At 57.6% G+C, this 26,321-nt stretch overlaps 2 protein-coding genes across 4 annotated transcripts in view; one reads left to right on the plus strand and one right to left on the minus strand.

The window, feature by feature from the left end:
• The first annotated feature begins 5,435 nt into the window (after nucleotides 1–5,435).
• Nucleotides 5,436–13,494, plus strand: SLC48A1 (solute carrier family 48 member 1). The gene is made up of 3 exons (XM_040642380.1): nucleotides 5,436–5,669; nucleotides 11,494–11,661; nucleotides 12,288–13,494. Exons 1-3 carry the CDS (start codon nucleotides 5,534–5,536, stop codon nucleotides 12,422–12,424), a joined length of 441 nt encoding a protein of 146 aa, XP_040498314.1. The 5' UTR covers nucleotides 5,436–5,533; the 3' UTR covers nucleotides 12,425–13,494.
• Nucleotides 13,495–14,498: 1,004 nt separating this feature from the next.
• HDAC7 (histone deacetylase 7) overlaps nucleotides 14,499–26,321 on the minus strand; it is a 35,244-nt gene continuing 23,421 nt past the window's right edge. For all 3 annotated transcript variants that reach the window (XM_040642378.1, XM_040642376.1, XM_040642379.1), the window contains 14 exons: nucleotides 25,841–26,060; nucleotides 24,371–24,504; nucleotides 24,049–24,169; nucleotides 23,819–23,868; nucleotides 22,488–22,595; nucleotides 21,421–21,476; nucleotides 21,164–21,251; nucleotides 19,996–20,115; nucleotides 19,689–19,786; nucleotides 18,310–18,428; nucleotides 17,659–17,792; nucleotides 17,264–17,348; nucleotides 15,861–15,999; nucleotides 14,499–15,688 (listed from right to left, as the gene is read on the minus strand). In XM_040642378.1, the coding sequence (XP_040498312.1) occupies nucleotides 15,643–15,688; nucleotides 15,861–15,999; nucleotides 17,264–17,348; nucleotides 17,659–17,792; nucleotides 18,310–18,428; nucleotides 19,689–19,786; nucleotides 19,996–20,115; nucleotides 21,164–21,251; nucleotides 21,421–21,476; nucleotides 22,488–22,595; nucleotides 23,819–23,868; nucleotides 24,049–24,169; nucleotides 24,371–24,504; nucleotides 25,841–26,060 (1,518 nt within the window). In that variant the 3' untranslated portion in view covers nucleotides 14,499–15,642. The remainder of the gene's footprint in view (nucleotides 15,689–15,860; nucleotides 16,000–17,263; nucleotides 17,349–17,658; nucleotides 17,793–18,309; nucleotides 18,429–19,688; nucleotides 19,787–19,995; nucleotides 20,116–21,163; nucleotides 21,252–21,420; nucleotides 21,477–22,487; nucleotides 22,596–23,818; nucleotides 23,869–24,048; nucleotides 24,170–24,370; nucleotides 24,505–25,840; nucleotides 26,061–26,321) is intronic.

Below are 26,321 nucleotides of genomic sequence, written 5' to 3' on the forward strand. Positions count from 1 at the left end.
ACTCTTGTGGAACTCACCACCTAAATCCAAGCACAAGAGATTTTTAGCCCAACTTCGGAAAGCTGGGTCTCAAGGCACAAGGTTGGAGAAGGCTGCCCCCTAGAGCTGGGATCCAAGAATTCTTTATGGAGGGCCAGCCATTGTATTTATTGTACAAACCTTTATCGAGTTCCTCCCTCCACACCTGGCCTTAAACTAGGTACTGGGAAGGCGGAAGTAATCAAGGCAGGCAATCCGGGACTGTCACGGTTTGCCCTAGACTTGCCCAGGGATTTCTTGGGATGTGAGACCTTTCACGGTAAAACCAAGAGGAGAAGGACCCTATCAAATAAAGCCCCTGCCCTCGTGGAGGTTACGTTCCGAAGGGATAGGAGAAGTGGGGGTTAAAGGGTAAACATATAGTGATGGGGCCATGAAAAACTTAAAAGCGGGTGGCAGATTATACTTGAGATAAGGAGGCCAGCATTGCCTCTCTGAGGAAGTAACGTCTTTGTTGATGAATGAGGAGGAGGAATCAATCTTCTAGGTGCTCAGAGATGAGATTTCCAGGCCCAAAGTCCAAAAACCCTGGGGCAGGAGCAAGCTTGGCACATTTGAGAAACAGAAAGAAGGCCTGTGTACCGGAATTGGAGTGAACGGTCAGAGTAGTTGGAACTGGGAGGTCCCAATCGGTTTACCCCAGAGTGATGGAAGCTCCTGGAGGGATTGAGCAGGAGGGTACCATGTGCCGCTTGTCATTTTTAAAAGATCGTGCCAGCTGCTGGCTGGAGAATGGACTGGAAGGGAAAAGGTGAGCAGAGGAAGGCCAGTTCGGAGACCCTTGCCAGTGGGCAGGTGGTGATGATGGTGCCTGGATGAGGGTGGTGACAGGGAGGAGGACAGGGCAGACCCCACTGTCTTACTAACAAATTGGATGTGGGGAGGAAGGAAAGAGAGGACTCAGAAATGACGCTGGGGTTTGGGGCTGGAGCCATGGTAAACAAGGACATGCCCAGAAGGCATACGAGATCCCTGAGTGGGGTGGGGTGGGGGGGGGGGAGTAAGGAACAGAGAGGAGGAAGCTCTGGCAAGTCCAATAAACTCAATCAACCGGAGTACAGCTCAGCGGGGCTATTCTTGACGTAGTGTTGTCCAGGGAGACGTGTCTGGAATGTGCCTGCTTTGGGGAAGTGAGGAAGGAATGTCTTGGGAGGCAAGATGCCTGCAGGTGGGAGTTAGAGTCTGTCTTAATATTGGTGGGGCCCAATTTAAAAGTGACTCCTGAGGGCTTGATAGTTCAGCCGGGTTAGCCATATGGGGTATGTTCACACGACAGAAATGGGATGAGGAACAGTGTCTCAGACTAATCAGGTTAGCCTTAACAAACAACCTACAAATCTCAATGGTTTAGCACAACAAAGGTGTATTTTGCACTCCCCTTTATAGTTCCATGAGAACGGAGTGAGTGGTTTTGTTCCATTCATTCATTCATTCATTCATTCAGGGGTCCCACACTCCTTCCATCGTGTGGTGCTGCCATCTTCAACATGTGGCCTCCCAAATCGTGACAGAATGGAAATAGGGAATTGAGGGTGCATGGAAATTTTTACGGGTCCAGCCTGGAAATGGCAGCCATTGCTTCCGCTTTGATTCCGTTGTTCAGAGCTCAATCCCCATGGCATCAGTTTCACTGCAAGGACACTGGGAAGTGTTCCAAGTTCAAATTTAGTGGGTGATGTGCCAGAAGAGTCCCTAATGGTGAGCATTAGTGAGCAGGGAGAGTGGCTATCTGTCTTGTGGGGGGAGCGGGCGGCGGTGCATTGTCTTGGGCTGGGACGGGAGGGCGCTCCCTGAAAGCACCTTGGAAGGGAAGCTGATGTGGCAAGACGTGTCTGTGCGGGCACACGCATGTGCTTTGCAGAACACGACAGAATCCTTCCATTCTTTCCCGTTGTCACAGCCGTTCTCCAGGTAGGACCTTAATTATCCACACCTTACCACTGAAATAGTCTTGTGACTGCTTTCTCTTCTACAATGTTCTTTTCCCATCAGATCTAACCTGGACATCACAATCTCAATAATCTTCCTAAGACATGGCTTATATCCTGCTACACCTGTTCAGTGAGGACAATAACAACAATCTTAAGAACAGTGAAAATAACTTGGTGAATTACTGTGTTGGGCTTCTAACAGCAGTATGTCGGTATATCTCAGTTGTTGTAACAAGCCGACGAGGTATCATCATCCTTCCCATCGTACAGGCAGAGCAACAGGGGTCCCGAGAGCTTTCCTGTGCTATTATAGTGGCCACCAGCCACAAGTGGCTATTTAAATTAAAATGAAAAACAATTAAACATTCAGCTCCTCCGTCACACTAGCCACATACCAAGTACAAGTACAAGCCACATGTGTGTTGCAGCTACTGTTTTGGAGAGCACATAGAGTATTCTCTTGGCAGAAACTTAGAAAGTTCTGCTGAGTTATGGGAACCTGCCTAGGGTCACACCGTAAGTGGTGACCCCATCTGAGTATGAAGTCTCCCAACAGCTCCATAGTACCTCTGCAATCAAGAAGAAGGTTCAGCCTGCTTTTAACCTTCCTGTATGACCTGGGCCAGCTACAATTAGCGAATTATTTCTAACTGATTTCTTGTACCATCTCTTACTGCAGAGTGACACGTTCGCTCACTACTCTCCAATACTCCCACTATGTCCACTCTGAATACTTTCACTCTGCTTGTTTCTGTCTGCCCAGATAATTAACTACTCCTATATGACCTTTCAGGTTCAAATAGCTTCAATATCTGTTGAATCAGTTCCCTCTTTTCCATTCTCACTCTCTCAGCCGGAACCACCTTTCAGCCTCTCCTCCTCTCTTGCCACGGCAGCTGGACTGCCGTAGTTCATCTCGCTTACTGAGCACCTACTATGTGCTAGGCACTCTTCTAAGCACCGACTCCTCGTCACAACACTGGAAGTAGGTATCCCTGCTGTCCCCATTTTGCAGATGAGGTCACTAAGGCACAGTGAGGGGAAGGACTTGTCTGAACGAGCTCTCTGCTTCTAGTCTTTTCATAGACAGCTGGTCCTCATGCTATCACCCTGGCCACGTTTCTAGAATATGGAGCTCTTGCTTCCCTCCCCCTAGCAGAGCACAAAGGCTCTTTATGTTCAGAATATTTCTAACTTCAAAACCCACCACTCCACCCACAGACCACAAACTATTTACAGTTTCCCCAAATCTGCCATGTTGATTCTTCCCTCTGGGCCGCACACATGCTGTTCCCACCGCCTGGAGTGTTAGCGCAGCCAGCCTGCTCTGAAGCCATCCTTGGCAGTGTACTCCGGACCATGGCACTTGCTCCCTTCTCGGACTGCATCACTGGCCCCCAAAGAAGGGCTGAGTGCTGAGCCTACCACATGAAAATGACTTCTCATTAAAAAAATACCAAGGGGCGCCTGGTGGCTCAGTCAGTTAAGCATCTGCCTTCAGCTCAGGTCATGATCCCAGGGTCCCGGGATTGAGTCCCACCTCAGGTTCCTTGCTCAGCAGGGAGTCTGCTTCTCCCTCTGCCTCTGCCTGCCGCTCCCCCTGCTTGTGCTTTCTCTCTCTCTGTCAAATAAATAAATAAAATCTTTTAAAAAAAAAAAAACTCCAAAAATCCAAAGGANAGGGAGGGGGGTGGGGGTTTTTTTTTTTTTTTTTTTTTTTTTTTAGAAGCTCCCAGACTATTCTGAAGTGAGGCAAGTGTGGTTTACACTGGTTTATATCACTCCCTGGGCAATTCGTCATGTCCTGCCTGGACTTCCTATGACGACCACCTTTATCATTATTTAATGCTTAACTCATTTACCACCTTCACCTATTCAACAATGTTCATTAAGGGGCTACTAGGTGCCAAGCGCTCTTCTAGGTGTTCATGTGAACGAAAGTGGTATAGTCCCTCTTCATAGAATTTACATTCTGGAAGGGTGTGGTAGGCAGAATAATGCCTCCCTAAGATGTCCATGTCCTCATCCCCAAAACTTGTGAATATGTTACTTTACGTGGCAAAGGAGATTTTGCTGATGTGATTAAGGTAAAGAGGTGGAAAAATCAGCTTGGATTATCTAGGTTCTTTTTTTAAAAAGATTTTATTTATTTATTTATTTATTTAAGAGCGAGCGAGAGAGGGAGAGAGAGAGAGAGAGAGACAGTGCTTGGCCAGGAGGGGCAGGGAGAGAGGATCTCAAGCAGGGAGCCCCATTTGGGGCTTAATCTCAAGACGCTAAGATCATGACCTGGGCGGAAACCAAGACTTGGACGCTTAACCGACTGAGCCACCCAGGTGCCCCAGATCATCCAGGTTCTTAGTCACAAGTGTCCTTACGAGGGAAGACGGAGGCAGCCGAGTCATCAGTAGAGAAGATATGACGACAGTAGCAGAGGTCAGAGTAATGTGATTGGCAGCTTTGAAGGTGAAGGAAGAGGGCCATGAGTCAAGGAATGTGGGTGGTGATAGAAGCTGGAAAAGGCAAGGAAGGACCCAGATTCTCCCCTCCAGCGTCCAGAAGCAGGGCAGCCCTGCCATCTCCGCGATTTTAGTTCAGTGAGACCCACTGCTGGACTCTCAACCTGCAGAACTGCGGGAAAATAAGTATTTGTTGCTTTAAGCCATTAGATTCAGTTTGTTACAGCAGCAAAAGGAAACTAATAGGGATACCGGCTACTTCTGTTGTGCGGGGATGTGATGGGCCTCCCCGACTAGATCGTATGTGCTTGAGGGCTCTGTGTTACCCTTGATTTTCCCTCCCAGCTCCCAGGATGAAGCCAGCTCACAGAGGAAGCTCGGTATACTATTGCTATAGATTCTGAGAGAGGGGTGATGTTTGGTAGGGATTTGGGGTGGGGGGTGAAGCTTATGGCGATGAAAGGAAGGGGAAGCTGTCAGCTTGGGTGAAGTGTTTGAGGTTATGAGGTGATGGTCACAGCGCAGGGGTTCGCAAACTTCAGTGTGAAGAATCTTCTGAGATGCGCATAATGTCTGGGGAAGGACATCTGGTTGGTAGGGACACGGTGGAAGGAATCCTATTCGCTGCGTACGTGCATGTTTCTCAATTTTTATATCTTAATTTTTAACGAGAAATTTAAATTTTAAACGAGAATTTTATTCAGAGAGACGAATTTTAAAGTAATCGCCGCAGCTGGCTTGTGTAAATGTAGATTTCGGGCCCCGCCCAGCCCCGAATACCCGGACAGGGTAAGTCTGAGGATGAGCCCCGGAACATGCCTTTTTTTTTTTTTTTTTTTTTTTTTTTTACCAGGCACCCCCAAACGACCCGGCGGCCCAAGGACCTCACTTCGCGAAGCTCCCGCCAGCTCCGCGAAGGTTCCGGGCGCGGGCGGCCTCCGGCCGGGGAGGGCGCTGTGCCGGCGGCGCTGGGGGCGGGCCGGGGGCGGAGCGCGGAGCGGCCGGCGACTCCCGGCTCCCGGCTCCCGGCTCGCCGCCCCGGCCCCGGCCCTGCACCTGTGACTGTCGCGGCGCTCGCCCTCCCCGCCCGGCGCCCTCAGCCCCATGGCCCCGTCCCGCCTGCAGCTCGGCCTCCGCGCCGCCTACTCCGGCCTCAGCTCCGCGGCCGGCTTCTCCATCTTCCTCGTCTGGACCGTGGTGTACAGACAGCCGGGGACGGCGGCCATGGGGGGGCTCGCAGGTACCCCCGCGCGCGCGGCTGGAGGGGCGGGGGGCGCGGGGTCCCGGCTGCGGGCGCGCGGCGGCGGGAGGCGCTGTCAGCTGCTCCGGGAGGCTCCTCGCGGGCGGTGCTTCCCCGGGGACCGGGGCGGGGGAGGCTGTTTACCCCAAACCGTCCGTGGGCAGCGCAGGCCCCGCGCGGGCCCGTGCGCCTGCGGGAGCCGATGCCCGGCTGCCCCGCCGCCGCTGCTGTTGGCACCCTCCTGCCGCGCCGCCGGCCCGGCCGCCCGGTGACAGCGTCCTCCCTGCGCGCCCGCTTGCCTGCCGCCCTTCGCTCGGCCCCCCAGCCGCACGCGCGCTCGTGCCCGGGGACCTCCGCTCCTCAAGCGCCCCTTCCCTGGGGGCTGGGTGAGGCAGAGGAGGAGTAAGTGGAAAGGAGGGCCGGGGGTTCCTGGGGGAAGCCCGTCCCCTCCCGCCGGGGCGGACGCCACCCCCAGCAGAGCCCTCAGCCGAGCCCAGGGACGGCGCTAGGGATCTGACGGAAACTGGACATTTTCTTCCCACCACCTCGGTGTCCCTTTGCCACCCCTCCGCTGTGGCTCTTCTGCCAGGGTCTGCTGAAGCCTGTGCTGAGTGCCTTTTCTGTGCTTTAAAAAGCAAAGGGGAGCCAAGTGCTAGAGCGAGAGCGTCAGGGTGCTTGCTGCTGGAGGCGGGATCCTCACCGAGGCTGTGTCTTCACTGTGCACCTGCCGACACCGGATGAACCTCTCTGTGTTGTAGAATTGGTGTGAAGACGAGACGTATTAGTCCTACTCGCTAACAATTTTTTCTAATACTTTCTGTGTCCGTCACCATGTTAAGCAGTGTTTCCATCATCTGATTTCATCTTTGCATTAGTTCTATGCAGTGGCCATTATTATTTTGCCCATTTCACAGATAAGGCTTGAACTGAGGCTTAGAGTAAATAAATAGCTTGCTCAGGGCTACACAGCTACATGAAACAGTATGTGTGGGAAAAGAACAGTATGTTTGGGAAAAAACACATGTAAGGGTGTTACTTTTACATAGGGTGATCACATTCCATTCCTAAAATCCTCTGCCCGAGAGAGCCCTGAATGTACTCACTGAAAGAAATTAGATTTACTCATTGCCACCACGCCTGCTGAGTGCCATCCCTGGGTAGAGAAGGAACGGGAGGTGGGGTTTCTGCCTTAATAGAGGGGCGTACAGAGCCACAGCCTGAGCAGAGCCAAACAGAGCCCTTGGGGGGCACCTTGGCTGGGAAGCTCTCTGCCTGCCTAGGAGCCCTGCCCCCCCCCCCCACCTGTGGGTTCCTGTCCTCCCTGGAGGCAGCCAGCCCAGCATTGCTCAGTTCTCTACAGAACCCTGGCTCCCCCTCTGCACCCCCACCAGCTACTGTGTTCCTCAAGGGTCTATCCTTGCAGTTTTGTGTATTTGTTCCCGGGAAGGAGGTGTCGTCGGGCGAGGGCCTGTGGCTGCAGTGACACCTGAGATGAAGGGGCTGGTTGGGGTGGAGGAGCGAGGGCCGTCCCTGGGATTGGAGCTGGTGTTGTCAGAGTCCTGTGCAGGGGAGCTGAGCTGGGCCAGTGCCTCCTGGGCCTCAGTTTCCTCATCTGTAAGGAGGGGGAGGAGATACCACTAAAAGAGGTGATCTTGGAGACCCCCTCCAGGCTGCAGTAGGACAGTTCAGAATGCTCTGCAGTGCTCGTCCCACAGCGGCCTCTTAGGAGGCTGTGGAAAAGGCCCCGTAACTTGGGCTCCAGGGAGTGTGGGCTTTCCCACTGACCCAAACTCTGCCCTCTCTCCCTCCCTGAAGAATTCCCTCAGCCTCTGAGGCAGGCCAGCTGCGGAGTCGCCTGCCTGCGGGGAGAGGGGCAAGGGCAGCAAGCAGCTGGAGCAGGGCCTGGCGCCTCCCCGGCAGTCTGGCCCTCCGGACAGCCAGGAGGTGGCAGAGCCGGGTCAGAGCCGCCAGCCCTCTCCACCCCGAGTGGGTCTGAGAAAGTCTGTAGCCAGTCAGCCTCCTTCCTCTTTTGGGGGCGAAGCATCAGCAGATTTACTGACTTGTGAGCACCCCACTTCTGACTTGGCATTTTCCAGCCCAGAAACTGCTGAGTCACCAGAGGGCAGCCCCAGCATGCTCCTTCTCCCCCCGACATGCAAGGCACGGGCTCATGGGGGTGCTGGTTTCTGAGGCAGGGTCAGGCCTGGGGCCAGCAGGAAGAGTGTTCACGGGCGGAGACCCGCTGTCTCCCTTCCTGGGGGGTGTCTGGGCAGAAGCAGCTTGGAGGAAAGGCAGTTGCAGAGAAAATGATTTTGCCGTGGGAATCCTGGAGAAACAGAGACTCTCGTTCTGAGTCTAGTAGACCAAGGAAAGGTGAAAAGAATAGAAAAGTTGCCCCAGGAGTCTAAATGACTCTGCTCTTCCCACATGAGCTAGGAGGGGGAGGGGCCCTGGGGCTCAGGGCCTGGCTTTTCCCCAGGGCTGGTGCAGAGGGCAGGGGTGCAAGAACAGAGTGGGGCCCAGGGCCCTACTTGTCTGAGTTTCTCTGTGGGCTCCTCTGGCCTCCTCCCAGCTCCTCACCTCCAACCCAGCCACTGGTGATGTTCTCACTGACCAACTCTGATCCTTTCTTGCCCTTGATCTGTCAGCTGCGAGCCCCCAGGGGAGCAGGGGCTCTGGTCATTGAAGCGGTGGGGTGGGGTTGGGGGGTGAGTGTGAGCGTGCAGCTGGGTGGGCCTGGGGACCTGTCTATTCTGCCCTGAATTGTACAGACCAGGCTTCCTAGAGTCCGGGGTGTCCTCAGGAGGGGAGCAAAGCTGAGGGACAATTGCTTCCTGCCTGAGGGGTGGGAGGGGGCCAGCCAGGGCTCCTGCTCCTTCACTGACCCCCCTTGGGAGAGGCCCCTGTTCCAAGGACAGCGGTGGGAACCCCAGGAGGGTGGGCATGGGCCTGCTTCCAGAAGCGGCTTGTGTTTATCTGGAACCAAGGTCTGTGCGCAGGGGAGTGAAAGGTGGTTGAGGTTGCGCCTGCTTATTAACAAAGAATCAGTATGGGGGACACGCAAAATGGCCCTCTTCCTTTTCCTAGCCCTTTTTGGTATGTGGGTGTATGGTGGGGGGAGGGGTGTCTGGGGCACTCCTGCAGCACAGCCAGGGGACTAACATGGCATTTCCACAGGCCCCTATTTCAGCATTTCCTAACCCAGAAATTGCTGAGTCACAGAGGAATTACTCTGACCTCCTTATTTTTCTCCTGAGCTGGCTCCAGAATCTTTGAGTGGTGAAGGATCTTAGAGCTCATCTGCTCTAGCCCCTCCACGGTGTGCGGAGGACACAGAGGGCAGGCAGAGCTGTCCCAGACAGACGCCCAGCTGACCGCTCCTTGGATGCGCTCAGTGACAATACGCCCGCTTCCCAGGGCCCTTTTTTTTTTTCTTAATAAAGATTTTTTATTTATTTATTTGACAGATATAGAGCAGCCAGTGAGAGAGGGAGCACAAGCAGGGGGAGTGGGAGAGGAAGAAGCAGGCTTCTAGTGGAGAAGCCTGATGTGGGGCTCGATCCCAGAACCCTGGGATCACGCCCTGAGCCGAAGGCAGACGCTTAACGACTGCGCCACCCAGGCGCCCCATTCCCAGGGCCCTTTAAGAACCCAAACAGCATCCCCAGATGAACACTTAGGATGCATGTGAGAGGTATGGGAAATGCTTCTGGAACATGCTCCAGATCATGTAAGATGTAAGCGGAGAAGCCATGAGATTGTAATTCCGTCCCCCTCTGGCCTGCTCCAGCTGCCTGTCTGGGTGGGGATGGAGAGATGCTTGTTCCAGCCCGCCCTGATCGCAGGGGTGGAGGGACCCATGTTCCAGGCCCCAGACCCCCACCAGAGCTTGGGGGGGTGGGCAGGAGCAGAGGTGGGAGAGCATGGGTCAAACAGGGTGGAGAGGGCGGCTGGGTAGGGGACCCGGGGGGGCGGGCGGTTGGCGGCTGGCAGGGCTGAGCCCTCTCTAGGGTGGAACCCTGGCCAAGTTTCCAGGCTGGCAGGACCTTTGGGCCCACCCATTTCTAGATGTGGAAACAGCAAGGCTCAGAGAGATCACGAGCAGCACAGCAGCGCCGGGCCCCAAACTTCCTGGCTCACAGTCCCGTGGCTTTGTGTCCCTCGCCAGGCTGCCCAAGTTGTGACAGCCGCTGAGCTGATAAGAGCACAGTTCTGTGCCGATGCCCCACCCCGCCCCCCACCAGCCTCTTTTCCCCTCCTACCTCAAAAAGAGAAAGAGAGAGAGAAATATCTTGGGCATATAAAAAAGGATAGATGATTTCATGAACTCCCTTGTACTTAGCACCCAGCCTAAGAAAATATCACAGATTCAGTCAAAGCACGCTCCCGCCCCCAGTCTCCCGTCCACCTCCCTTCCTCCTCTCCCCTGCTCAGGATAACCGCTCTCCCCAGCCGGACGCCCGCCCTTCCCATGCACGGATGCTCCCCTGCCCGCAGTGGGTGCGGCTGCCTGCTGGAAACGTCTCGAGGCTGCTAGAACCCAGCAGCCTGTGTCGCCCCCACACGCGTGCAGAGCTCGCAGCTGGCTCTGCCTCTTCCCTCATGCCTTCCTCGCGGGGACCCTGTGGCCCTGCTCCAGACCCTTGCCAGCAGGACGGATATTTGTTCCGCTCCTGGGGCGGCGCCGGCAGGCACGGCCTGGCACGGAGGGCACTAACTGTACCGGCTCAGCGGCAGCTGGCCTCGCAGGGGAAGCGCCCGGCCAGGCCCAGAGGGCAGGCCCTGGAAGGGCTGGGGGTGTCTGGCCCGCCCGCTCAGCAAACCAGAGGGAGTGACATGGAGTCTAGTCAAGAGTAAGAGGGCCGCTTGCGTGCTGGGTGGCCTTGGGGGGTCTCACTGCTGGGCCTCTTCACTCTGCAAGGACAATCCATGGAGTTCTGAAAGGACTCAGTCAGCCACAGGCCTTGGAGGGCCCAGTGGAGCGGGAGCATCCGGGTGGGGGGCCCGCTTCCCACCTCTCGGCCCTCGGTAGGTGGTCGCAGGTTCTGGAAAGCAGGCCAGACGGCAGTGATTCCCAAACCTTCTGATGTCAGGACCTCTTCACACGCTTGAAAAGTATTGAAGCCCCAAGGAAATGTTGTTTATGTGGGTTATATCTCTCGCCACATACCATACTAGAAATTAAGACTGAGAACATTTTCAAGCATTTTATTTTTTTAATCTAAAAATATCAGTTGTTGTTTGTTGTCATGAAATATCCAGTGTTCTAATTTTTCTGCTTGTTTCATAATATTTTTAATTTTCTTAAATTTATTTTTTAAAATTTAAATTCAATTAATTAACATATCATGTATTTTTTGTTTCAGGGGTACAGGTCTGTAATTCATCGGTCTTATATAATACCCAGTGCTCATTACAAGCATTTTAAAGTAATATTAAAAATAACATTGTGTTAGTGTAAATAACATTTTTGTGTAAGAAATAGTCATTTTTTTTAAAACAAAAAAATGAGGGAAAAGAATGGCAAGGTTTCCTATCTTTGCAAATCACTTTAACATCTGGCTTAACAGAAGACAGTAGATTCTCTTATCTGCTTTTGCATTCAAGTCCTGGTGATGCCAGAGGCGTGAGAGCCTCCAGAACATTCCACTCCAGGTCAGAAAGCAATGAAAGTGGAAGGCCAACATTATTTTAGTATTGCTACGCAAACAGCACTGGCCTCTGGGATGGAAGAGTCCCTGGGGTTCCTGGGACCTGGGGCGGAGGCCGGCGGAGGAGGAGAGGGGAGGGGCGGCTCGGTGGGCTGACGAGTGTGTCCCGGCAGGTGTGCTGGCGCTGTGGGTGCTGGTGACACACGTGATGTACATGCAGGATTACTGGAGGACCTGGCTCAAGGGACTGCGCGGCTTCTTCTTCGTGGGCGTCCTCTTCTCGGCAGTGTCCATCGCCACCTTCTGCACCTTCCTTGTGTTGGCTGTCACCCGACACCAGAGTGAGGGCCGGTCAGGGAGGGAAGGGCGTGGGAGGGCCTTTGGGGGACTTAGGAGAAGACGCGGGATTCTGGTCCTGGTTCCAAAGCTTGTGTCCAGGGAGCTTGGGCAGATCACTCAACCTGCCCGTGCCCGGGTTTTCTCGCTGAGGGGAAAGGAGTCCCCAGCCCCGCTTGGGTTGGAAGGGGTCAATGAAATGCGTGGGAGGTGTTGAGCGCGGTGTGCCCTGCAGGGCAGCAGCCCGCAGTGTTCTTAGCCCTAGGGGTTAGTCCTTCTGCCCAGCTCTGGGATGGGAGCGCCCCCTGGTGGCTGCGGCCACCAAGTAGGCAAAGACCCTTCCTGCCCCTAAGGGAGTCTAACGCTTAGAACAGGTTGCAAGTGGCCCAGGGTAAACGTAGGAAGGCAGAGCAGATGATACAGGCCGAGCAGATGATACAGGCCCGTGATCGGCCAGCCCTGACCTTCCCTCATCCCCACGGCCACTTGCCTGCAGACCCCGAATGCTCTAAACGCGCTTATCACATTCCACCTCTCCTGGTGAGGAGGGGTGGCCCTGGGCTTGTGGCATGGTGGCTGGGGTCCAGGACAAAGCCCTCTCAAGTCACGGTGGGGTTCCTCTCCTCTGCAGGCCTCACAGACCCCAACAGCTACTACCTCTCCTGCGTCTGGAGCTTCATTTCCTTCAAGTGGGCCTTCCTGCTCAGCCTTTACGCCCACCGCTACCGGGCTGACTTCGCCGACATCAGCATCCTCAGCGATTTCTGACCCAAGGGGTGCGGCTTCTGTACCTTGGGGGTCCTCAGGACCTGGACTCGGCCTCTGAGACACTGGGCAGGCCTGCCACGCCCCCTGGAAGCCCTAGATCTGTGGCAGAAGAAACACAGCAAGAGGACTGCGGTCTCCTAGGAAGCTGTCCTGTCCCCTTTGCGGGACACCCGGGTGCGGTGGAAAGGGGTCCTTCCTGCCATGTTGCTTCTCATCGGCCTGGCTGGAGGGCGGCTTTAGACCTTTTCAGATGGATCTATTTTCTTAGCACTAAGTGAGGAATCTTTGTAAGCAGGGCCAGGGCAATGAGTCAAGGGGTAGGGCAGTGAGCCTTGACCTCTGCCTGGGGGCACTCTCCCGCAGGCCAGGCTGAGAACCTGGGAGGTCTGGTCACGTAGGGATCTCTACAGACCTCCCAACCCCAACCCCAACACCTCATCCTGTTGTCCTTTGAGGGTCAGGTAGCTTCACTCCTCAATCCCAGGGATGACTCTCCTTTCCCAAGGCCTGGGGATCTGAGTGGAATGTCAAGTGTCCCTCTTCCTCCCAGAGCTGGTCTCCCATGAGTGTGCTAGAGCCAGTCGTCTCCTTCACCATGCCACACACCCCAAAGCAGGACTCACCGAACAAGGCCGGACTAGCTGTCTGGGGAGGGTGCCCTGCCCCCAGAAGGGCAACGGGGAAGGGGGCAGCATGGTGCAGGCTGGAGGGAACCCCGCAGGTCTGTGCCCGTGCACCTGCAGCCCTGTATTTCTATCACTTCTCACATGCATCACCCCTGGCCACGAGACGTCCCCCCACTCCCTCTGCTCACTGCCCTTTGCCTAGAGCTTTCATCTTTTTAAATCTCCCTTCTGAAGGACAAAATCTGCTTTTCTGCCTATACACTGGCACAAGGGCTCACTAACTCGGGAGGGAAAGAGCTTTTGTTACATGTATCTTTTTATGTCAGGTTGCCATTTTGCACGGTCTACCCTTTTCCCACCTGATGTGTCCTGCCCTTCAGCTCTTTGCCTTATCTGTGTCACTGTCACTTTAGCAGAAAATACAGCGGCCATTTGTATCCGCCAGCCTCTGGTTGTTTCTCATGGGGTGGGAATCTTGCGGGGAGTGGGGGGGTTGCTGTGGGATTGGTAAGCGGGAAGGATGGTGGTGGTAGGCCTTGAGGTGTCAGGAAACCCATCTCCTTAGTTCACCTAACGGATCACTATCTCAGGGGCTGGAGGCCCTCTCCCTCTGGCCCCTCTTGGCCTAGGGGAGCCCAGCAGCCTGGCTCTCGGGCCACCCCAGCCAGGGGGGATGCTCAGAGACATGGCCTCAGCACCACCAGTGGCATTTACCGTCTGTCACCCAAGAGGTCAGGACAGACAGGAAGGGCGTGAACCTGCCTGCCTTCGTATTCTCCCAGGCTGAGGGCTCGGGGCCAGGTCTGAGGTGGTAAGCCTGCTACTCCTACCGGCTGGAGAAGCCTGGCTGGCTCGGATCTGTAAAGACAGACGCCGGCAGCCTGGCACCGCCCGCTCTGGTGATTGGATGAGCTTGTCCCAGCCTGCCGCCTCATGCAGTGTCTCTTCCGCGCTCGGTGTATGTTCAGAAGTCATGGTGCATTCGAGCGGGAAGGGACCATAAACACTGTCTATTTCTGGAGCCTTTGATACACAGAGGCCCCAGGAGGTGACGTGACTTACCTGAGCTCCCAGCTGGGACTTGAACCCAGGTAGGTCTGATTCACCACTCTCTGGGGATGCCTCCTGGGTCTGGATATCTCTATCCCCACCCCCCCTCAGCAGGCCTTCTGTCTCTGGACTCAGCCCAAAGCTGCTGCCTCTTTATTACCCCAAGCTGGGGCAAGTGGGGACCAGCTAGGGTGTGTTCAGAATGGATTCCTCCTGCAATGGGGCTACCCCCAGAAGGGCAAGGAGCTGGAGGGGGGCTGGCCCGCAGCCCAGCTGGTCCCTTTCCCACATCAAACGAGAGGCACGCTGCGCTGTGTGGCCCAACGCCCGCCGTTCGCCCCGCGCCGCTCTACGCCCACGGGACCCCCCTCAGCCCCGGAGGCCCTTTCACAGGCACCTTTAAAGCAAATAAAACATTTATTGTTCAGATTTTTTTTCCATTTTTTTCTTTTTTTTTCTTTTATACAAAAACATGCATACGTACACAGGGTATGGTGGTCCTGGGGAAGACACACACACACACACACACACTCACACAAACACATTCTCTCTCACGCACACACACAAACACTTTCCTTCTTGGCTCCAGGCCTGGACCCCAGAAGCCTTGAAGACTTAGCCAGGGCAGCCTCCCCTCCCCCATGTCTTGCGTCCACTCTCCCACCCCCTTTCCCCTCAGCCAGGCTAGTCCTATGTAGGGCAGGAGTCAGAGCTGGGTGAGGGAGACCCCAGAAAGAGAGAAGGCTCACGGAGGGAGGCAGTGAGCGAGGGGCCCCTGGCGGTCATGCTGTGCCACTGAGGGGAGATGAAGAGTTTGGCACCATTGGCTCAGGAAGCACCCGTCTGCTCCACCAGGGCACTGAGATGGTTGACGTAGGCTGGCCTCTGGCGGGGGGAGGGACAGGTGGGAGGCCTGCCGATGACTGCTCTCTCGGAAGGAGCTTTGCCTCCCTGCCCGGTGGCGGGGTGAGGTGGGGGGGGGGGAGGAAGCTTCCAGAGTCATCAGAGGAAGCAGGCAAGAGGGACACCCCCTGCACTCAGGGATAGCGGACCCCCTGGCTCCTCCTACCCAACCCCCTTCCCCTCACTCCAACCCAGCCCTCAGAGCCTAGAAGGACCACCCTGGCTGAGGCCAAGTTCACATTTCTGTGTGGAGCCTGGGGCTGTGTGCACAGCCCAGGGTCTACAGAGCCAAGAATAGTGGTTATCGGTGGGCCCGACTGAGCTAGTCCTCCTCTGTGCAGTCCTGAGGAATGGGGCCCAGTCGGGCCTGGACCCCAAAGGGGTAGACTCTGTTCTTGAGAGCCCTACTGAGGCCTGGCTGGCTGCCCAGCCTGCCTCCTCTCTGGGTCCTCTTTGGTCCCTATCCTAGACCCAGGGCCCTTCTCGGGCTCCTTGGGGTGACTGTCAAGGGGCTGTTCTCTGGCCCCAACTACCTGCCCGAAGGCTCTCTGAAGACCCTGGGAATGGGTACTGTTGCCAGAGGTTAGAAGAGAACCAGGTCCGAAGGGCAGGGTGGGCAGCCAGATCCATTCTGAAGCCTTAGAGAGTCATGGGTTCTTCCTCCTCCACCAGCTGTTCTGAGGGCCTTGGGGGAGAGACAAGGGTGGTGATGCTGGAGGGCCAGGGGCTGCAGGAAGGGCCTCAGCCCAGCTTCCCAAGAAGCCTAGGAAGGCTGGACTGGCTGTGCTGGGCCCCGGGGTCCTCGAGTTGGGAGGGTCCGAGGGGCGGAGAGGCTGTGGGCCAGGGGCGGGCATTACCGCTCTTCAGCCAGGATGCCCACGGAGAGGGATGCCAACGCAGTCACTGCCTCCACTTCTTCCGTGTCGGTGCCTGGCACCCTGAGCGCCCAGGAGTCTGGACGGGAAGCCAGGCGCTGCATGCAGCCCCAGTATTTACCTGGGGCAAGAGGCCGAGTCAGAAAGGGCTGGGGAAACAAGCCCCTCCACCCTGCCACGCCATGCATCCTAGACTGACAGAAGGCTGGACCTCTCGGGCCAAGGGCCTGACAGCAGTGGGCGTATCAGTCTGGGGTCAGTGCTCTCACCTGCCTCTACCCTCAACGTAACACCTTCTCTCACCCGGCCCCCCCGCAGCCCTGCCAGGGTGAGCAGAGCAGATTCGCTGTGGCTATGAGGGGGTCCTAGCAGGCGCCCAAGCCATTCCTGCACCCCTGACCCATTCCCACAGTGTGGGGTTCCTAAGAGCACTGCTAGGGCTCACTCTTCCCTAGACAGGGTCTGCATCTCTGGCCAGCACGCAGGACAGGACAGTGTGGGGAGGTGGGAAGGACACAGCACAGAGAGCTGACACCCCCCCCCCCCCCCGCCGGCTGCTCTGTGTAGCATCAGTGGGTCACTCACCACCCGGGGCTTCCACTGCCCCCGCTAAGCCGCGGACATGACCATCCTGCCTGCCGTTGTAAGAAATAATGTCCACGGCACACGCCCCGCCCAGAGCCTGGCCCTGGATGTGGGGAATCTACTTTATTCAGTTTGCAGCCCTAGCATTGAACACTGGTCTTTACATAAAGTGCTCCATAGATGCTAAGTTGCAGGTGGAAATTTAAAGTGCTTTCCAAATGTAGGGTCATTCTTTTTTTTTTTTTTTTTTTAAAGGAGGCTCCACGTTGGGCGTGGAGTCCAGTGCAGCGCTTGAACTCGTGACCCTAAGGATCAACACCTGAGCCGAAATCAAGAGGTGGCTGCTTAACCCTCTGAGCCATCCAGGCGCCCCCAAATGTGGGGTTATTCTACGATCAGCCCCCAAAGCAGGCAGAGCTCCCAAGATCCCTGTGGACAGGACTGAGGGTCAAGGTAGAACCAGCACTTTTGGCAAAAGGCCTATTGCTACTGGCCTGGCCCTGGCCTCGGGCTGTGGCTGGAGATGGGAGGCCAGTCCCGCCTTGAGGAGGAAGGTGGTCCCCACTGACTGGTGGTCCCCACTGGATCCATCTGGAGGGCCCCAAGAGTACCCATTCCCGGGGAGGGAGGCAGTCCTGCCAGCACTTTTGGGGTAATTCATAGGAAGCCCACTCCAGCACAGCAGCGGAGCCCCCCGCCTGGCGGGCACTGGAAGCCATGGGCCCCGGGTTACCGGGGGCAGTAGACCCCTGAGATTCTCCCAAGTCTGGGGTCAGCAGGTGCCCTCTCTCCATACTCACTGTGCACCCGGATCACGGCTTCCAAAGAGCGGATGGCGTTGAGGTTGGGTTTCTGTTTCCAGCCCTCTTCTGAGAGAGGATCCACCTACGGGAGAAAACAGCATGTCGGCTCTCAGGGACCCGCAGGCCCAGCAATCTCCCACCCTAAGGGCCCTGGCTTTCCAGGCACAAATACGCGTGCCCTCCCGGCTCTGCCTAAGGCTGATAACACTGGTCTGACACCTGACCTGGGGAGGGGGCACCCGCTCTATTCCCATCGTTCTAGGCCTGCCACCCCTGCCCTCTCTGCGAGCCTTCTGGGGGGCACCCCATCTGCCTGCTCGCTGGGGCCATCCTTGGGGAGCTGGGCTTCCTGCCCTACGGATGGATACACAGATCGGGGGCGGGCGGCTCACCTTGTTCCCCAGAAGAGCAGCCACGCAGGCCTCAGAAGCATCACAGATGGCTGTGAGGTCATGGCCACCTTCCAAGGCCAGCACCACGGCGCCCCCCGCCAAGCTCATCAGCTGCTGCGTCATGTACCCGAAACCTAGATGGTGGGGCAGGGAGGAAGAGGGGGGGCAGGGCTGGAGGGGAGGCGGACCCTCTCTGGGACTTCCCTGCTGGCGTCCTCCTTTATAAGCAATGATCAGATGCGTACATCTCTCCTTCTTCCAGGCCCTTCACACGGACTCCCATGTCAAACCTATGCGTATCCCACAGGCAAGGCTTGTGGAGCTTGAAGGAATTGCGTGGGGCCCACAGCTAGTAAGTGGCAGGGCCGGGACTGGAACCCGGGGCTTGGACTCCAGCCCATCTTTTCCACTAAGCCACACCATCTTCTCTCTCAGTCCCCCAAGCCCTGGGGCCCCCCAGGCTGAGTGTGTTCCCTCTGTTCTGAGAATACGGCTCCTCCCCATCCTCCTCTGGGAGAAGCTGCCAACCCAGCCGGGGACGGCACAACGGGGTGTGCACCGTGTGCCACCTTCCCCTGGACTTGGGCAGCGCCTCCCCTCCCAGCCTAGCCCTCATTCCCGACACCTCCCTCTGGACTGGGCCCTCCTTACATTTAGCGGAAACATGGTAGCCACCCAGTGGGGCTGGGTGACCCTCGGCGGCATCAAACCCAGCTGACACCAGGACCAGGTCCGGAGAGAACTCTCGGGCGATGGGCATCACGACCATCCTGTGCAGGTGCCAGAGGCAGGGGCTCAGCACTCTGTGCAGGGCTGACCGGGGCAGAGGCCCTTCCCACCAGCTTCCCTGTGCAGACCCTGCTCTTAGGACTCTAAGACCCCCCCCCCCATCTCCCAGCAGGATAAATGGATCCCTCTGACCTCCTTGACCTGGCTGGCTACCCATATCCCTAGCACAGCCTAAGGACTCAGCCACCCAGAGCTCTTACCTGGCAAGAGGCAGGAAGGAGTCAAGGATGGGACCCCAAAGGGAAAGAAAGAAGAGTGTGCGTGGGTGTATAAATGCGTGCGTGCTCGTGTATGCTCGTGTGTGCACGTGTGTATGTGTCTATGCGTGTCTGTGATGTCTGTGGGGTGCAGTGAGCAGGGCCACAGTGGGGGCAGGTCACTAAGCCTCGGGGACTGAAACTACTGGAACTCAGCTGCCACCCACTTTGGACTGAGTTGACCACACCTCACCACTCGCCACCTGAGAGCGGACTCTCTTGAGGTCCTGGGCCACCCAGATCCATTCTCTCATCCTCTGCCCCTGCCGGCCCCCCACAGCTGTCCCCCTCCATTCTTCACCCAACTCGGGGTTCATTTTGATGTTTCAAAGCCCTGGGCTCAGGGCACACAGACACTAGGAAGCCCAGTCCAGGGCTCCTACAGAATTAGCTCTCATGGAGAATATTTCCAGAAAAGTATTTGAAACCTACTTCCAGGGTTCTCTTTTCCCAAATGGAGCATAGCCACCCCGGAGTGAAACATATAAGGGCTCCTAAACAGAGCCCAAAGCCCCTCTTCTAGAACGCTGTTTCTTAAGCAACTCCCCGATATGAACATCACCTACTTTCTTTCTCCACAATTTAAATCTCTCATCTCCTGTGCAAAGTCTACCTCCTCCAGGCAGCCTTCTTTGACTGAATGTGGCAGCTATGCTCACTCCACCCTGCCTATCTTCCAGCACTCAGTTCAACATTGGCTCTTGGTAACATGTGACTTTATAAAGCACCCCTGACTTTTTCATTCTGTGTTTCCTGTCTTCTCATGGGGACTGGGGGCTCCTGGGGGCCAGTGTAATAGTGCCTTTCCTTTAGTTTGTCTCAGTCTGGAAGACCCACCCCAGGACTGGCTTATAATGTTCTAGTAATTGCATGAGGACGGGCTGTCAAGCCAACCCATAACCTCTGGCCTGGTGCTGTTGGGAAAAGGGGCAGGAAAGAGTGGCCTTGTAGGGCGGACCTCCCCCGGGCCCCCACAGCGCTTACCTGAAGGCAGCCAGGTACTCAGGATCCCCCATCGGGGGGTCCAGACCTCCCGCCCAGGCCACGTTGACATTGAAGCCCTCACCACTACCAGCTCCCACCTGGAAAACAGGAAGCAAGAGAGACAAGAAGAGAGCTCAGTCGCAGGACAGGAATCCCAGGACGCCAGGGTGGCGAGACCAGCTCGTCCGGCCTCTTCCCTTCCAGACAGAGACACGGAGCATCAGAGAGGCTAACCCCCCTGCCCAGGATCCCACAGCTAGTGGGGACAGAGGCAGAGTCCACGGGGCTGGGAGGAGCACGTGGTTACCTCATCCGCGGCCCCGCTGCCGGGGAAGAAGTTGCCGTCGTCGTGGCGATGCAGGGAGATGTACAGCACACCGGGGTCCTGGTAGAAGGTCTGCTGGGTGCCGTTGCCGTGGTGAACATCCTGGGCAGGGAGATGGACGTGGGTTAGGGAAGGCCTGAAGGCATGCCGATGGGGCTGGCGCAGCTCAGAAGAGTTTCGAGCGTCCCTCTTCTGAGGGTCAGGGCCCTAGACCGGGAGTCAGGAGACTGGGGCTCCTACAGCTACACTCTTGAGTGGTCCCAGGTAGTCCACCAGCGCTGTCCGTGCCTCGGCCTCTCCGTGCGTGCACAGACGTGTGCACGGCCCGAGACCAGGGTGGATATACCACGTGACCCTGAAGGGGAGGAGGCACGCCAAAGGCCAGCCGGCCAGCGTGTCCGGCAGAAGAGGGAGGAGTGCGCGCTTACAAGTGTCAGGAACCTGCACTCCTGTGTCTTGTCCAAGGTCAAGGAGCGATAAGGTGATGGGAAGCCAAGCTCGGTTACAGAGGGGCAGGTCCACGAGGCCCCGGGCCACCACTGCTAGGGAGAGCTGCGGCCTGACACCTGGTAAGTCACGGGACCGTGCGTGGGCGCGAGGGTGGAAAATTCCTCCATTTGGTACAGCTCAGTAGACGCAGGCACTCCAGAGCTGACTGGCCTGGGTTCGAATCCCACTCTCAGGGCTTACTAGATGTGCAGCGACGTGCAAGTTACTTAATGTCTAAGGGCTCATATTCCTCATCTGCAACCAGGTACCAGTCAGGCTCAAACACATCACAGGTCAAACTGCAGGGTCTGGATGTGATTAGGGGCACGTTGAGGTGACCTGCTATCCCTGTGACTGTAGGGGCAATGCAGTCATCATGACATCTGCAGAAAGAAGCCACTGGAAGCCAGAGACTACTCAAGTGGCTCCTCCCACCGTGGGGATTTGTGATGGCTGAGGGCCTTCTCACACGCCATCGCCTCCGGGCCTCCCGGCAGCCCCCCGATGTGGCTCTTATCTTCGTCCACATTTTATACAGAGGGGAGCGGAGGCCCAGGAGACCTATGCGGAACTCGGACAGGAAGCCAGATCCTCCGAGGCCAGGCTCCGGGCTCCCTCCACGGGGCTCTTGGATCTGAAGGGGCTAGGAACCGGGACCTACCCAGTCCATGATGAGGATCTTGCTGGCCTTGCCCTGTTGTTGAAGCTGCCGGCAGGCGATGGCCACAGAGTTGAAGAAGCAGAAGCCCCTGCGAGGAGGAGGGAGAGGCTCTGCCAGCTCATTCCCCTCTGTGTCTCCACCTCTCCAGCCTCCGTCCTCCGCCCACCCCTGGTCCGGCCTAGCCCCAGGAGGCTCAGGGGATGGAGGGGGAATGCCCCCCCCATGTCACCCCCTCCCAAGCCTCCCTCCAGCCTTACATGGCTGTGGAATGGTCTGCATGGTGTCCTGGGGGCCGAACCACAGCAAAACCATTCTGGAAACAGAAAGAATGCTTGTCAGCCAAGGGGCCAGCACTCGGACCCCCATCCCCATGAAGCTGCCCCCAACCCCAGGCTCATCCCTTGAGTAGGGGCCATAGGACAATAGCCGTCAGCACATCTGACCACGGCCAGGCTGGATCTGAGGTGCCCCGGGGCTTGGCCGCCAGGCCAGGCATCCTCTGCTTTTAGGCTGGCGGTAAACACAACCCCGCACCCCCACCCCGGTGTGTCCTGACTCTTAGCACTTTATAACAACAGCTACTGTTTGTCGGGCAGAAGCTACATTGGCACTGTGCCCCAGCACTCTATAAACACGGGACTGCAGCCTGACATCTCTCCGAGGGAAATGTCACCTAATCCTCACGACATCTCCTGAGATAAACAGGATTCTCTCTAGTTCACAGCTGAGGAGAAATCTGAAGCTTCGGCAAGTTAAATAGCTTGTGGGAAGTTGCCCTCTTGTCAAAGGGTGAAGCCAGAACGCAAAGAGCTCAGCCCGGCGCTCAGCATTCCACCGCACGGCCCCTCCGAGGAGGAGCCAGGACGCTGTCCGTGTGAGCACCTTGGACTACGAGCTCTTCAACAGCGGCGGGTGCGGACCTCAGCACCCATCCCTGGGAAGTGCCCGGCCCAGAGTGCACAAGCACGGGCACCAACCCGGTCTGTAAAACCTCGGTATTGCAAAGAACCAATCTACCAGTGGACAAAGGACCAGAGATGCTCTGCAACTTGCCGGCGGTCACACAGCGGGTCTGTGTGTGAAATGATCCTGAATAATTGTGACCCTGGGTCTCTTAGAGACCAGCGGCTTGACTCCCCACCAAATAGCAAGAGCGTAAGGTTCGAATCTCAGCTTCATCCCCAGAGCTCTCGATTTCCCTTTCAAAACCCTGCGGCGATATCCAGGAGGAGTGAGAGGGCCGGGGTCCTGGGTCTGGCCTTCCCTGCTGCCCCATCCCGCTACCTCCTCTGTGGCTTACCCACCTTCCACTCAGAGCTCCTACCTTTAGCTCACGGGAAGCTACTTTGAAGGCGAGGTCGGTGACGCTGCCGGCGGCCCAGCGGGCTGCATTGGAGGAGTGCAGCTCGTTCCAGATGGTGTCAGTATCCACCTGTGGGGGCCAGAGTCAGGGCCTGCATCATCCAAGGCCCCCACAGGAGCCAGGGCCCACTTGGGCGGTGCCCACCCCACGGCCAGGACCCCAGGGGCAGGGAGCTGGGCAGACAGTGCTGCCTCCCCAGTGCCCCACCACCCAAAGGCAAGGCCTCCTGTGTCCCCCAATCCCAGCATGACTTCTCCTTCCCAGCTTCAGTCCATATCACCAGCCCGTATCTGGCCAGCACTCTGCCAGCAGCATCGCGCCTGCCTCCCCGGTCAGAGGAGGGGGCATGGCGTTACCTGGGCGGGACTTGGGGTTTGGACCGGGAGGGGGTTTTAAGCCCCAGCTGACTCTGCTCAGGCCCTGCGGGACGGTCGGAGCTCGAGGGGCCGTCTGCACCACTGTCTTCCACTCAGGGCCCCTAGCCCAGGCTGGGAGGCCCCCCAAACCCAGTCCCTGGGCCTCAAGGCTAGGGAGGGGCCGGGGGGCATGATGGGGAGATGGGGAGGGCGAGGCGGACCAAGAGAGGCGAGGAAGGCAGAGAGAGTCGCAAGAGGCTGGAGAAAGAGAGAGAGAGAGACAGACAGAGAGGGAGAGGAGGGAGGAGAAAACAGAAGCAACAACAGTTGGAAAAATCAGAAAGTGGCAAGAAATGGGAAGTTGTGAACAGGGCGCTGACTGGCTCCCAAACAGCCCCCCAGCTACAGCTCCCACTTCCCTCCGGAACTAGGCCTCCAGCCCCTGCCTCCACACTCCTGGCTGGGACACCACCAGAGGCGGCAGGGAGCCTCCTAAGTCGGGTGAACCGGGAGGAGGGGAAGCTGGCCATGGGACAGAATTGCCTGGGTCACCAAGGACGCCGGAGGCACCCCCACGGCCCCAGGCCGAGCAGCCCGACTCCGCCTGGAGGCCGGCGTGGAAGGGCGAATCCCGACCACCACCAGGGTCTTAGGAAGGGAGCCGATCCCCTGCTCTTTGAGCCTCACTCGGCATTTACCGAACACCTTCTAAGTGCAAGGCACAGGGCTCCCGGCTCAGGAGACACTGACAGGTGGAGGACACACCTGCCCACAAGGAGCTTCTAGCCGGCACAGGAGCATTAGGGGAGAGCCCCTGGCCCCACAGGTCTGGCAGAACCACAAGAACAAGCAGGTAGGGGCTGGGCCTGGGAGAACGGAAGGGAGGAGCTCCGAGAGCCCGTGGCAATGGCCGCTCAAGCCCCTGGGCACACTTACCCCTACCCCACCACAGGGCAGCATCACAAACATCCGCTGTGCCAGGAGCCCTGTGGGGAGAGGCCCAGTGTGTGTGAGCGAAGCCCCTCCGACTCCAGCCTGAGGAGGGCGGGGGCCGGGGGCCCAGGGCGAGGTTGCGGTGGGGACGCCCAGGATGCTGCAGGGACAGGCTGGGCGAGCTGGATGAGTCCGGGGAGGGACGGGGGTCCCAGGCGCCAGTGCGCCCCTACCTGCCAGCTTCCCGTTGTCCAGTTTGAGGCGGCTGAGTGGGTTGGTGCCATACAGGAGCACATGCCGCTCCGAGTGCACAGACTGCAGCTCCTCCAGGGAGGCCTTCCTGCCCCGGAGACACTGAGGAAGGGCCACAGAGCTCCTAAGCCCCCGCTCACCGGCCCCCTGCCCCTGCTCACTTCCTCCCTGCCACGACCACCAGCCGGCTCGGCGGCCCCTCATCCCATCTCACACCCGCTCCCACCCCCTCCCTCTCCCCTCCCCTCCCCTCCGATACTCTGGCCTCCTGCCGTTGCCCAAGCCCCCACCCCACATCCTCACCTCGCACTGGCTCCGGAGCCCCCGCTCCTGCAGCCGGGACCAGATGCTCTGGATGCGGCCCGCGTGCTCGGGGTGCCGGCTGTTGTCCCCGCAGGAGCACTGGTGCTTCAGCATGACCGAGTCATAGACCAGCCCTGCGAGAGCGGGGCTCAGGCCCGGACCGGGGGAGTCCCGCCCCCCGATGGCTGCACGCGCCCACACCCACATGGAGCCAGAGCAGACCCCCCCCAATCACATAGTCCCACATCCCCTGTCCAGCTGCTCGGCCCTTCACGGACACACACACACACACACACACGCACACACACGCGCGCCCCAGCCTCTGACGCAGGCAGCACCAACACGGCCCCAGCCAACACGCAGCTGCAGAGCCCCTGCCCTCCCGCCACACTGCCCCTCCTCCCACGGCTCCATAGGGCTACCAAGACCGCAAGAGCTCAGAGCCTAACAAAAAGAGGCCTAAGGTCGGGGTCTCACGCCGGAGGCCACGACGCAGACAGGCTGCCACGGGGCGTGAGAGGACAAAGAATTCCTCAGAAACCCCCAGACCAAGAGCTGGGAAGCCCACAGTGACGCGGGGCCATGTGACAAGACAGATGCCGTTTTGGGGAAGTGACTGTTTCGGCCTGACCGGCGGGCCACCTAGAGGGCCCTGCCCGCTGTCGGTGGGTGGGCCACTTTCAGCACGCCTCAGGACATCGGGATCTTCCAAGCGCTCACCCCACTTGACCCAGGGATGCCGCTCCTTAAGAGCAGCCCTTGGGAAACAACGCCAGGGGTGAGCAGACGTTCATGGACAAGGACATTCACATGAGGAAAAAGGAGTCACCACCTGGCCGCCCAACCAAGGAGAAATCTTCCAAAAAATTACCGTGATGAAATACTATAAAAATCTCATTTTTAAAGGTTAATCGTATCATGATGTATTCCTGATAGGTTAACAGACTGAATGGGGCACAACACGCAATCAGCGTGTATACGGCTCTGTACAGGGCCGCGACGAAGCTGGCCTGAACCACGCAGCGTTCAGGAGAGGTGGCCTCGGGGTGGCGGGATACTGGTTGGCCATTTTTATTGTATTCCTCGGTTTCTCTGTATCTCTCAAAATTTCTAAAATGCTCTAGAGCTCTTTTATTACCAACAGAGCAACCACAATAAATATCATTTTTGAAAGGTCTGAACGAGTTGTCAGGAGACCCGGATTCATAACCGGGCTTGACCGTCCGCTTGCTCTTTGACCACAAGCTTGGCACCTTAGTTTCCCGAGCCCAGGTCTCCTCGTCTGCAAAACGAGAACCACCACCCACTCCACCAGCTTCATGGGACGCTGTGTGGATGTGACAAGGCCAAGAAAGGGCTCTGTGGCCTTGAAAAGTGCCCCGAGTGACAGCATGACACGACATGCACTTGTGCATGAGCCCCTGTGGGCCCCCTGCCCCTTCTCCCGCCCCCGTCTAATCTAGGCCTTACCTGTGGTGAATGGCAGGGTCCTGGCAGGGGCCTCCGAGCTGGGCAGGACACGGGCCTGACTGGCGGGCTCTGGAGTTGGCAGTGAGGCAGGCGCGGCTGGGGACGACTGAGCCCTGGACAGGGGCCGGTGACTGCCCTGGGCCAAGGGAAGCAGCACAGAGTCCCCAGTTCCTCCCCGGGGGAGCCGCCCAGCCAGTCGCTGCTGCTCCCAGAGGAACACCTGAGGGACACAGGGGGCCTCAGTCTCCAGGTCTCGGGATTCTGCTCCATCTGCTGCTGCCCAAGGCCTTGGAAACCTCCAGGCAGGCCCCTTTCGGGAGAGATTCCATGATGCCTCTAGCCCTGGCGGGGCTCTGGCCTTTGATCTCTGAACCCTCGTGCCCCTGCACTACCCCCAAAGGTCTGCAGCCCAGAATGACCACCCTGTGCCACCAGAGCTCCTTGGACCCTTGGCACTCCAAAGCCAGAAGCCAGGTAAAGG

Source organism: Ursus maritimus, unplaced genomic scaffold (genome assembly GCF_017311325.1).
Source record: "Ursus maritimus isolate PB19 unplaced genomic scaffold, ASM1731132v1 scaffold_26, whole genome shotgun sequence".
Lineage (NCBI taxonomy): Eukaryota > Metazoa > Chordata > Mammalia > Carnivora > Ursidae > Ursus > Ursus maritimus.